We start from the raw sequence: 13,866 nt of genomic DNA on the forward strand, positions 1-13,866 counted from the left end.
AGGAAATTTACTTTGAAAATAACGCTTTTCGAACCACAATTTGCAATATTTTCCCACAATCTGTTAGATTCATTTCAGCAGTTGCCACAGAGTGCCAGATAAGAGGCTTTACCGCTCTTGCGCAGCTACGGTAACATAGGAAGCCCGTATGTTCGTACATGTAAAACATTAAAAGATCTTTCTTACATTATGTCATTAAAGAAACAAGACATCAGAGGATACTCCAAGAGCATCGGAATTTCGTGAACCATTCTAAAATGCATAGTTCGCCTTAAAGCGCACATTCGTACGTCCTGATTCCCAATGACGTAGGCCTCTATCTGATATTACGCTTTTCGGTGTGATTTTCGGGACTTAAGTTTTCTTGGAGTACCAATACTGTACTATCTCATATTTGGTTCCTTATTATGGCATAATGCCATACGTGCTAGAAAATGAAAACGTGCACTTGAAACGCAGCGAACAGATGAAACTCGCCAATAGTGTGGAATTAAACACTTTGTTTCAAATAAATTTACTGCATCAGCAGGAAAGCTTAATAAAAGCCAATCAGCAGGAAAGCTTAATAAAAGCCAAATTTCTTTGGAAAAACCAACAAAAATAACTATTGTTCTGCAAGGCAATTAATGCTTGAATGTCAGAAAGGTGGAATTAAAACAAAATCTGAAACTAGTGACATTTTTAGCCTTCCGTAATTATGTGAATGTATTTTAATTCACTTGATAGTTCCCAGCCACAGAAATCCGTCTTGTTTTCATTTGACGTGAGAGCAGTAAACAAAGAGGAAACAGAAAAATTACTAAACGTAAACACTAAAACTCAGACTCCGCTGCGCATCATGACGTCCGGAAAAAACTTTTAACGACTTTTCAAAAATAAGTTCATTTTGTAGCGCACATCTTTCTGAAGAGTCTGATACACAAAACATATATCTTCGAGGAAATGTAAGACACGTTATTTGGTCTTAAGTGCGCTGAAGTGCAGTGCCACACCTCATTAAACAACATTCTCATACCGCACGTCACTGTGTTTCGCTCTGTGCAACTCAAACGTGTATATTTTATAATGGATGCCATCGAACTATTTCAGGACAGTGGTAATTAAAAGGTCCTGTAGTGCCTCTCCTGCTCCCGGTCGGCCGGTCTGATATCGTGCCCATTTTAAAAAGAAAAAAAATACAAAAATTGTAATTAATACTGAATGGGATTAATTGTAACCGGGAAACAAGAACTCTTCAGAAAATCTGGACTCTTTATTGCATATTAGCTAATAACTTGCTCTTCTGTGTGACATAAAACTAAATATAGGGTACCTAAAACCAGTAAAGACAAGAGACAAGCCAGACAGTACACATTTCTTCAACCTTAGGTCCTAGCGATTTTTCTCTATCTTGCTACAGCTTCACACGGCGTGCTTTCCTTTCTGCGATAGAACTATTACCTCATCAAAGTTTGTCAAACGTTTGGCTACACGAAAAGTCGAAATGTCATCATCTAATACTGAAAAAGCTGTTAATACAAATAGTACCCAAGACTCGTGTGGTTTCTTGATCTGATTTCGTCTATTTGTCATCATGTGCGGGATAAAACAAAAAGGTCCTTTCTAATATTGTAGGAATTGTGCGTTTTGTCTGCTGGAAAGTTAATTTCTAGATGCGACGAGGATTCCCCTGGGAGAGACATCACGTACACTATGTACGCATCCAAAAATCAACTTAGACTGTGTTCAAAAACGTCCAAAAACCATCAGGGTTGAATAATCGATTGCCCGACGTGCGCTGGATGCTAGATGCTTTGTGAAACATGTTTCCCCCCCCTCCAAAATTTTGCCGCCCGATTCAGATACATGCGTGAACCTGGCAGCTTGGGCGCGCCAGTAAACATTTTCCAGGTACCTCATGTGGCTGGTTGCTGCTACTGCTGCTTACATAGCCAACAGCCACACTTCAGTAGCCAGAAGCAGAAAAAGTTATTACACGTATGCGACTCAACTACGCATGTGCATCAGCCAACTCTTAACGGCTTAAATGAATCTCAATGTAACCCGTTGTGACGTCACGTTCATCAAAGGCAATTTGTTGTTATGAAGCATTGCATTGTATTCCTAAAGCATTTGTCACATTTTGCTGTTGACAAATGCTTGTATGTGCACTGTGTTATTTTATATGGCGCATTTCCTTTGCAATTTAAGTTTTATTTTCGTTTTTTTCTCTTGTTCATGTTTTAATGCTGCAGTATTATTCTGCAGTAGCGGGATACAGTAATATCCACTGTTAGAGTATCAGTTCTTACCAGTCAAAATTACAAAAAAATAACTTAAAACGAAAATAACGAAAAATTTTCGGAATTGTAAAAAAATCCCGGGTTCTTCCCCGTTTTCTCCCGGATGAAAAAATTCCTGGGTTTTTCCCAGATCTCCCGATTGTCCCGGGTCGTATACACCCTGTCCTGATACTGGGACAGTGTTTTAAAGAGTCAATAGAAATAAAGATACGCTTCAAATCGCATCGGACCGAAGACGAAAGGCCAGCGCATGGACAGTAACAGCTGACCAAATATGGAGCACCAGCACTCAGCCTGGCCCACCACATCTAAGACACAACACCTAAAACCATGTTCATGCTGGCTGTGCAAAACCATTACAAGAGATTCAGTGTAGCATGGCGCATCCGATGTGGATGCCAAACCATGCTGCTTTGTGCAACAATGAACACGTTTCGCGCAGTGTTAGTATATCAAAAGAAATGGTTTGTGTGTGGCTGTTTCATAGCGTTTATTTTTTCGCATTGTTACTGAAGTGCATGTGCGCACACCAGAAAATTTCTGCGCGCCAAACACACACACTGTTCCAATCTGCACAGTTCTGCACTGCTCAGCGCCATTCTGCACTGCCCTGCACAGTGCATTTCTGCACTGGGTGTTGCAGCACATCCGGTGTGAATGGATGCAGCTCAAGTATGCTTCTAGCGGAAGTAGACCACAGAGGGAACACCTGACACTGCATCACATTGAAAATGGTACGTAAGCACACAGGTCCAAAGGATGAATGCCAGTACTCGGTGTGATGCACCGTATGAAGAAGGGCAGACAGCATACACAATGCTTAGAACTGACCAAGGAGGGGGAAGGCCCTTTCCACTTGACAAGCAATTCCAGTAGCCTCTGACAAAGATAATGAGTCACGTTGCCAAAACACTGTGCACCGGGAAATCCTGAAGATTATATCCAAGAAAATATCAATCCTAATTCCCATCTTCACTGACTGGAAAAAATTCTATTCAAGAAGTAGAAAGATTGTAATTTGGATGGCTTTCTGTCAATTTGCCACCTTACAATCATGCGGGTCAAGGAAGTAAGTTTGCAGTAATGAAATAGAAAAAGTAATGTCACAGAACAGATTCCTAATCATCTTGAAGCACTTGCAATTTAATAATACTGAAAATGCAAACAATGATAATCTTCTCCTTTACTGAATGTTACGGGGGATATTTACAAAAATGTGGTGTCCTAGACAAAAACGGTTGTGCAATTTCTGCACAGTATTAAATTTAAGCGAAAAAAGGTGCCAAAAGTTAGCAAGAGGAGAGAGTCAAGAAAAGAACACTGGAGAAGTAGTCCAAAAATAGCATGATTGGAGGGATGTGTTAATTCTGGAAAACACGGAGGTGAAATGGTTGCCACAATGAAGCAATGGTGCAATAAAAAAAACGAGTGCTACAGAGAATAACAAATGCAAACACTTTATTGATTAAGCAGATCAGATGACGTGGGGCAAAAGGCACCAAACAGTAGTTACAGTAACACCGAATGGCAAGTATAATATCAACAGAATACGTGTTTACAACGAATTTGAAACCATCCATTATCCAGTTAGAAAACATTTTTGAACAACTAACACATATTGGTAAAAAGGCTACTATGGCAGGTAATATTTCACCACCTGTAAGATGCAGGCAGAACAGGAAAACAGAGATGGAATTATTTTCCCTAACAAATTTCATTTAATTTCTGTACAGAATGTTATCTGAATGAGTGATCAAAATAGAGTGCTTAATAAATTGTAAATAAAGTCTTAAGTATTTTTTGTGACCTTGATAAATTGCAAAGACCCACAATCCACACTGTGTCACACTGCACCCACAATTAAAGGGGCTAATCACAGTTCTGAGGTGCACTGGCCTCTTTCTATAATTCAAGATGTTGAGCTGCTGCAAATATTAGGCTGTTAAACCATTATTAAGTGAAATATGCAGAAACAAAGTGAATCCACTGTGGACTCCTATAGGCTGCAAGGCATTAAGTCCCTTGAGTCTATGTTGGACTCCCACAGCAACACCAACTACATTACACTCTGGAGGGGAACAAAAATGTCAAGCAGAAAGTAGAAAAACAGAAGCTATTTAATGCAACTCTTACATTTTCAAAAAAGTGCAAAATCGTTTATATGTTAATCTTGCACATCTAACTTACAATTTTGATTTCCTTTCCTGAAGTTATCTACACAAGGCAGTCAGAAAGTTTGTAAGGGTGTTGTAGTGTAGACTGCACTGAGAAATAATTGCTGGGGGGGGGATAATAAAAAAATAAATTTATATGCTGTGGCGTTTTCAAGTTAATTAGCATTGAAGTTAGCTAATCAGGCTGTTGCACATGCAAATTCAAGTGGCCAGTGTCACCAAATGTGTTCTTTGTTTGGTTTCCTAAAACCAACCAAGAGAGCAATGCAAAAATTGGACATGGGACAGTAATAAGACTCAAACATGAGACAAAGGTGGGGTGGTATCATGTGCTAATGTCTACAAAATGTGAACAAGCAACACTGGGCCACTTGCATTTGCACGTTCACCACCCCGATGGCTAATATCCATACTTTTTCTTTTCAACTGCTTTTCAGCACAAGCTATCCAGTAACACATGTACAAGATTTTCAGACTGTTTCTAACCATTCTTTACATTGCTGGGTTGTTTCCCAAGAAATCTACTAAAGCTGATTAACAGGATTCTTTGTATTTTGGATTTTCTTGGTGTATAAGATTTGTCTTTGCATAAAATGATTCACTGTTGCACATGCAGCTAATCTGTGAGCTCTCCCTTCATATGAAAGTTTCAGATAAACGTGTATCATATGAACGGTCATTTCATTATAATAAATGAAAAACTGATATTGAAATATTTACAAAAAATAAAGATATTTGGGTACAATTATGTTTTAAAAGGTTCAGACACGCATTAAACTATTAACAACCCACATACGTTGCAGATCTTGCCATTATGGCTTCATGGAATTTTCACTGGAGTATGGTAAAGTTCAATAACATTCCAAGTAGCATTCGCTTTGAAATAGGTTTGCTGCTTTGAGACGCCGAACTCTGAGAGCGGCAGACTTGAGAATGATCTGTAATTGAACCTAAAGCAGTTGTGTGAACTCCACCACAATGTCATTGGTTACCTGAGTATTTGATTTCGAATTGTAACAAACACATTTGTGTCTGATGGTGTACAAAAACCTTCAGAAAACTAGAGAAACAAAACATTTATTTACCTGTGTCTGAGTGTTTCTTGAATGCTGCTTCAGGTAACAGGAGGTCTGGCAGCGAACCAGGTAAAGATTCTTGAGTCTCGAATTTTAAATGAGATGCTGCTTCTGTAGTGTGATGAGGTACATCACTTGCTGTTTTGTCACTGATATCAAGCCAAATATCATCACTGACCATTGAGAATAAATTGAAGTAATAGCTTATGAAATTACATTTAGAACACAAAAGATAATCATAGCAAAACATTGGGATTCTATGACTGATAGCAGAAGGGCTAAGGAGGGAATTTGGTAACCTTGTTTTACATTCAATACACTACTTAGGAAAGTACAAAGCACAGTACACTTCCACCTAAAGACAAGTTTAGTTTCCAGTTATTTAAAGTATAAATCAGTATTGCTCATTATTTTTGCTTCTGACATAATAAATAATACACACAACATAAACACACATTTGTATAACATAACAACTCTCTGTATAACATCTATGAATATAATCTGTGCTCTCTGAATAATGCCTACAACCGATAAATGGACCTTGTGTCTGATAGTGTACCAAAACCCTCAGAAAACTAGAGAAACAAAACATTTACTTACCTGTGTCTCATATTAATCAGCTAGGAGAGGTCCCCATACAATGTGATTAACTTTTTGAAACCTTATATATGGCGATGTATGTTAAGATTCAAGGTGTTACACCCTGCAACTACTCAGGTGGGCCCTTGGTTACAAGTAGCTGACAAAAAAAAATTGGAATTTTGGGTGATGCTCTTACAGCTTTAAATAAGCCACATTTTATAAAGTACTTGGATAGTGTAATGGTTATAGTACTAGCCTCATGCAAGAGGTTGTATGTTTGAATGTTGTTAGGTGCTTTGAACCCTTTCTATTTTTAAACTTCATCAAAATGACTTTAAGCATTATTTTTATTCCATTTATTGACTTAAATGTATTTTTTATTTCTACTGACTTCTCACATCATTTTAACCACTGTTAAACTTTTTCAATTGCTGTCGTTTTTAATTCTTATCATTCTTTTCCCACCTGGAATATCTGTGGATGTGGTTTTAATGATTGCCATGTATTAAGATTGATTTACTTTCATCATCCTTTATTTCTATCCATTTTACTGCAGTCACTATTTCTATTCCTAATATTGCTTGGATTTCACTTTACTTATGCTACCTTCTCCGGTTTAAATCATATGCATTATTTTGTTCATCATCCAACAAGAATTTGAATGTTTGTATGATGACTACCATCCAAGAAAATGTACATATTTTAATTAAAAATTATATTTTTGACACCACCGCACATATAAATAGATTATTTCATTTTTAGTTTTTTAACTGATAGATCAGTAGTTCCAAATTTTAAATATTATGACATATTAAGAGAGATAATTAACTTCAAATGCACAAAGATTCCAACTGTAAAATGAATTACTGGAATTAAATATGAGAGCAATTGAAAAATGTAATACAATAATTAAAATATCACTTAGGAATATAAATAAAAAAATACATTTAAAGCAATTAACTAAATAAAAAAATAATGATCAAAGTCATTTCGACAACGATTCAAATGTAAAAAATTTCGAACACCCATAGAAATTCAAACCCACAACCTCTTACATACGAGGTTAGTACGATAACCATTGGGCTATGGAAGTACTTCATAAAATGAAATTTATTGAAAGCTTTAGAGCATCACACAAAATTCCAATTTTTTTCCATTGATTATTCGCAAATGAGAGCCTACCAGGGAGAATGGTTGCACGGTGAAATATCTTTGAGATTAACCTACATTACCACATATATACGGTTTCAAATGTCTATCCACCACTGGGGACCTCTCCCTGTAAGTGGAATAATTAAAATCAATATAGATCATTACAAAATAATTATATTACCACCATATATTCAACAAATCAATCGTGTGCGTGCACGCCGTGTGTGTGTGTGTGTGTGTGTGTGTGTGTGTGTGTGTGAGAGAGAGAGAGAGAGAGAGAGAGAGAGAGAGAGAGAGAGAGAGAGAGAGAGCTAGCTGCAGGAAGTAATTATAGCTCCTTTTGTTAACACTCCGAAAACAGATCAGTCTGTGTTACATTCATTGCACACCATACTGCAGTTTTCACATCATGCAGTCTCTCCTGATGTACGGGGTTATTGCAAATGATTGAAGCAATTTCACAGCTCTACAATAACTTTATTATTTGAGATATTTTCACAATGCTTTGCACACACATACAAAAACTCAAAAAGTTTTTTTAGGCATTCACAAATGTTCGATATGTGCCCCTTTAGTGATTCGGCAGACATCAAGCCGATAATCAAGTTCCTCCCACACTCGGCGCAGCATGTCCCCATCAATGAGTTCGAAAGCATCGTTGATGCGAGCTCGCAGTTCTGGCACGTTTCTTGGTAGAGGAGGTTTAAACACTGAGTCTTTCACATAACACCACAGAAAGAAATCGCATGGGGTTATGTCGGGAGAGCGTGGAGGCCATGACATGAATTGCTGATCATGATCTCCACCACAACCGATCCATCGGTTTTCCAATCTCCAAGAAATGCCGAACATCATGATGGTAGTGCGGTGGAGCACCATCCTGTTGAAAGATGAAGTTGGCGCTGTCGGTCTCTAGTTGTGGCATGAGCCAATTTTCCAGCATGTCCAGATACACGTGTCCTGTACCGTTTTTTTCGCAGAAGAAAAAGGGGCCGTAAACTTTAAACCGTGAGATTGCACAAAACACGTTAACTTTTGGTGAATTGCGAATTTGCTGCACGAATGCGTGAGGATGCTCTACCGCCAAGATTCACACATTGTGTCTGTTCACTTCACCATTAAGAAAAAATGTTGCTTCATCACTGAAAACAAGTTTCGCACTGACCGCATCCTCTTCCATGAGCTGTTGCAACCGCGCCGAAAATTCAAAGCGTTTGACTTTGTCATCGGGTGTCAGGGCTTGTAGCAATTGTAAACGGTAAGGCTTCTGCTTTAGCCTTTTCCGTAAGATTTTCCAAACCGTCGGCTGTGGTACGTTTAGCTCCCTGCTTGCTTCATTCGGCGACTTCCGTGGGCTACACGTGAAACTTGCCCGCATGCATTCAACCGTTTCTTCGCTCACTGCAGGCCGACCCATTGATTTCCCCTTAAAGAGGCATCCAGAAGCTTTAAACTGCGCATACCATCACCGAATGGAGTTAGCAGTTGGAGGATCTTTGTTGAACTTCGTCCTGAAGTGTCGTTGCACTGTTATGACTGACTGATGTGAGTGCATTTCAAGCACGGCATACGCTTTCTCGGCTCCTGTCGCCATTTTGTCTCACTGCGCTCTCGAGCGCTCTGGTGGCAGAAACCTGAAGTGCGGCTTCAGCCGAACAAAACTTTATGAGTTTTTCTACGTATCTGTAGTGTGTCATGACCATACGTCAATGAATGGAGCTACAGTAAATTTATGAAATCGCTTCAATCATTTGTAATAGCCCTGTATTTCAGGATCAACCTCTCCATCATGCACAGGCTGTAATAGGCAACTGCAGTATTGATATTGGGCAGAAAGTATGTCAATTAGTCAGTCGATGCAGTACCATTATTTTGCAAGCAGATGTTACTGACATCAGTCTCAGTCTTCTTCCCAATGTCATTCAGTTCATTCTTAGTTAAAATCGATACTTCACCTGCCACAATGACCAACAAATGGCCCAGAATGACATGCAGCAATCAGGACCTGCCCATAAGATACACTTGTTCGTGTCCACTGACAGAGATGGTGCTGTCATCTTGTACATAACACACTGTATATCCCTATATCAGGATAAACTGAAGCCCTTCACCAAATCCATTCTGCCAGTAGTACTATTACCACATATAATGCAGGATAAAATATGATTGTAGGGTTTGGAAAAGTCAGTGACGTTAATAACTTGAGTGGGAAGTAGAGTTGTGCCAGGTACCCTGGCCTGTGATAAAGCAGATCTGAATTCCCGGCTTGGTAAAAAGTTCCAGTTGTCACAATAAATCCACTCCATTGCAGGTTCCGCATTCAGTTGTTTCACTGATTACATTAAAAGAAAAAAAAGGAAAAAGAAAAACTAGGTGTCATCTTGACAAAGAAATAATCGAAGCAGTTAGTGGCATCAAAGGTAGTGTCCAGATGCTCATAGATGACACAGAGACTCAAAGTGATGATAGCACCGCCAAAGCAGAAATGCTGAACTCTGCTTTCAAATGTTCCTTCACCAAGGAAGCTCCAGATTTAATTCCCCAGATTCAATTCTTGCCCTAATGGTAAGGTGAGGACCACCTCCGTAACCATGGTTAGCATCATTGCCTTCAGTGCAGAAAACCTAGGTTTATTTCATGGTACCCCATCAGAATTTTTCAGAGGTAGAGGTCTGGAAAGAGGTCCACTTAGCCTCATAGGTCCAGTGAATAAAGAAGCAGCAGCATCACTATAATTCATGTACTGGCAATAATGGCTGGAGGGATTGGCAACATGCTGGTAACGTGTCCCTGCTCAGACAGCTTTTAGGCAGCTGCTGGCCAGTAGGAACAGGCTGAAGGCCTAATCTGCGAGTGGTGGTTATGTTTTAGTGGAAAGATGAGTGGATATTAATATTGCTTTCACTGGCATTGTGAATCAGCTGAAATAAAAAGAAATTGAAGAAAGTCTGAAGCAACTCTCCCAGTTCCTACGCAGAATTTACAGCTGAGTTTGCCCTTCACTTACTCAAAATGTACAGCAGACAGCATGAACTAAAAAACATGCCATGTTGTTGGAAGGATGCAATGGCCACATCTTTCTATGAAATGAGTAGCAGAAATTACCAACAGAACTACATCCAATATCCTTTGATGAGCCAAAACATTATGATAACTCCCTGCCACAAGACTGAATGCCACCTGATGCTGTTGTGGAGGTGCAGTACAGTAGGGGAAGTATGTAAGTGGAGCAGAGACTAATGGGGAATCTGTTTAGCAATGGTACAGGCTACAAGTGAGGAAAATCCATTGACAGAAGCAACTGCAACAAAGTGCAGACTTTTATGGTGCAGTACTTGGGATAGAAAATCTCAGAAATGGAGAAGCTGGTTGGCTGTTTGCGTGCTACTGTTGTGTTGACGGATGGTAAAACCACTAGTAGATGACTCATTGGATGTCCACTGCTTGCCAGATGAGTAAAACAGGATAGGCAGAAATATGTGGCAGATCTAGTGACTGAGTACAATACTGGTGAAAGCACAAGTATTTCGGAGTACATCATACAATATACATTGTTGAACAATGGGGCTCCACAGCAGACAACCTCTATGTGCTCCCACATTAATCCAACAAGTTATCAATTATGACTACAGTGGCCGTGGGATCGTTGACATTGGATCAATGAAAAAGTGTCATCTGGTTGGATGAACTCTGTTTTGTTACCATATGTCAATGGTTGTGTCCAGGTGTGTCCATCATCCAGGCTCCTTGAAATGTCAACTGTGCAAGCCAATGAGGGTAGTATTATCCTGTGAGGGATTTTCACTTTGGCTTCCATTGGATCTGAGGTAGTAATTGAAGGCAACCATAACAGCTGTTGACTACATCAAAATTATTTCGGGTCATTAACATCCCTTCATGCTTGTTGTCTTTCCGGACAGCAATGGTGTTTTCCAGCAAAATGAATTATTGTGTCATAAGGCAGCCAGAAATGTACTACAGCATTTTCAGCAGCATGATAATGAGTGGACATTGCTGCCTATACTAACAAATTCATTTTATCTGAATCCAGTGGAACATATCAGTGATGCTATCAGATGCCAGCCTTGCAACCACATACCACCAGCCGTTATTCATGGAAACTGTGTGACCTGTGTGAAGAAATCTGGCACCACACAGCTCGAAAAATCTATGAAGGGCTTCCTTAATCCATGCTATGCAGAATCACTGCTGTATCGCATTCCAAAGGTGGGCTAACATGCTATTAAGCAGGTGGTCATAATGTTTTGGCTCCTACAGAAAATTCTGAGTATCATACAGTGATTGTGTGGCTAAGATAGATCACTACTTACTATAAAGGGGACATGTTTGTGTGTGCAGGTACACACTCACTAGTTTAAGTCACTAGTGAACATTAGTGGAGTTGTTTCACTGACCTACCATTAAGATAGTCATTATGTGCAGATTTCATTCCAACAGGTGATGGACAACATGGAGCTATGATAAACTTCTTTGTTTTGGACAGTATATTGCTAATGTAAGTCTGTCCAGCATACTTTAAGGTTTGTAAAAAGCATTTTCAACAATTAAGAAATTGGCAGCCAAATTGAAAACGGGTCACATTCATTTCATCTGAACATTCAACAACAGCAACCACATCTGAATAAATCAGATCTGTCCAATATTACCAATTAAAGTTCTCCAACATAGCTGAAGACATAGACACATCAGAAGAATGAATACAATACTACATTTCAAATGAAAAATGAACTTCGCACATACTCTGTTCAAGATTCACTGAATGGTGATCAAAAGGAAATTAAAACTGATTCCCACCAAAGTTTGGATATTTTGGGGAAAAAAAGGAGAATCAAACTGAATGTGTGTGTTGATTTGTTGCTGCAGGTAAGTGGGTCCACCACATCACACTACACCACTAGTGATACAGTAATCAAAATACTTGGTGGGACCTGGTCATCATGCACAAAAATGATAATGTCAGTTTCCACAGCTGTAAACGAAACACTAAGTTTTCTTGGGAGTATAAGGGAGTCCAGATTTTCTTGAAAAAAGGTAAAAAAAAAAAAAAAAAAAAACAACATGAAAATCGTGTACGACGTTTGGACCATTGGATGAAAAAATGCGAAGAAGTTGAATATGCCCACCTATTATTAAACCTTAAGAAATTTGTTGCAAAAAAAAAAAAAAAAAAAAAAAAAAAAAAAAAAAAAAAAAAAAAAAAAAAAAACCAGATTCATACCAACTAAAACATTACAGCAGCTATAGACTAGATAATTTGCAGATCTTTCAGTATCACAATTCAGTTGAACTTCACACAGGGATTTAAAAAACTATTTTATCCTAAAAACTATGTCTGGTGAAGATTTTCTTTGTTTTGTTTGAACCACTTTTTAATTAGGCAAACTTTTATTCAGCAACTAGTTTTGATATAAATCTCTACACATCACAAAGTTATAATTTATTTTTACACTGGTATGTTGTTCTCTCTGTATGTTATAACACAACAAAAATTCTCTAGGAACTGTTAAATTAATAACAACTGAACATTAAGAGAATACTGCAGCTGCTGGAAGTTACTCAGTGACTACAGATACCAAATGCCAGTAATCAACACACTACTGAAAAAAATTAATTATGGAAATTTCCTGTAGAGTGAAAAATGTTTTTGACAGTTTAAAGACATACTTGAGGAATTTACTAACTTAATATACTTTATGCCCATCAAGGGTATATGTAACAGGATAGTGTTATGTTGAATCAGTGACTAGCACATAAGCCTTCCTGAATTTCCTACTTTCCTGTTTGAAACTTTTAGTTCTGCTACATGGAACATTTCCCTGTACCCCCTCCCCCCTCTCTAGTGTGTGTGTGTGTGTGTGTGTGTGTGTGTGTGTGTGTGTGTGTGTGTGTGTGTGTGTGTGGGCGCGCGCGCGCGCGCGCGCTGGCGGGCGCATGCACAAGCACGCTCCCGCGCACTCCACCCAACTTGATACCACAAAATAAGTATTGAGAACATAACAGATAAATTGAAAATCAAACACCAAATTTAATTACCCAACACACTGGACGTTTTCAATCAGTTCTTCCACAAATTCTCTGGTGAATTGAACTGGTAATTCACACTCTGACGTTTCAGTTGTCACAGGCAGTTGTTGATCTAAACAGGTCACAGGAGTTGATGCAACTGAATTGTTGTTGCCACATCCACCCTGCTACAATAGATTAAAGAAAGCAAGGTATTAATGTGGTTATATAGCACCATGGTAATAAATACTGTAAACATACCACCACAATCACAAGGGAGAGGAGTGTGCAGGGAGAACAGTAATTGACCCACATAAAAAACTTAGACATAAATTTAATAGTTTGTTACTGATGTCATTGATATATCTGGATAAAAACAAATCATTATCTAACAGATTTTCACACATACCATACCAAGCAAGAATCTTCAAAATATGATTCTTAATTGTTTTTATTAATTAAACAACAAAACTGGAGCACTCCACTAACAGACAATACAATGTTATATGAACGTTTTTCACTAAAATTTACCAGGTCACAAATTTAGTCTGTCATTCTCCTAGCCATCCTCTACAC

General features: G+C 38.6%; 1 protein-coding gene across 6 annotated transcripts in view; it reads right to left on the reverse strand.

Annotated features, from left to right (window-relative positions):
- The window catches only part of LOC126481029 (transforming acidic coiled-coil-containing protein 1), a 191,821-nt gene that overhangs the window by 98,368 nt on the left and 79,587 nt on the right, over positions 1-13,866 (reverse strand). For all 6 annotated transcript variants that reach the window (XM_050104498.1, XM_050104497.1, XM_050104496.1 and 3 more), the window contains 2 exons: positions 13,321-13,478; positions 5,542-5,681 (listed from right to left, as the gene is read on the reverse strand). In XM_050104498.1, coding sequence (XP_049960455.1) covers positions 5,542-5,681; positions 13,321-13,478 — 298 coding nt within the window. The remainder of the gene's footprint in view (positions 1-5,541; positions 5,682-13,320; positions 13,479-13,866) is intronic.

Source organism: Schistocerca serialis, chromosome 5, assembly GCF_023864345.2.
Source record: "Schistocerca serialis cubense isolate TAMUIC-IGC-003099 chromosome 5, iqSchSeri2.2, whole genome shotgun sequence".
Classification (NCBI taxonomy): domain Eukaryota; kingdom Metazoa; phylum Arthropoda; class Insecta; order Orthoptera; family Acrididae; genus Schistocerca; species Schistocerca serialis.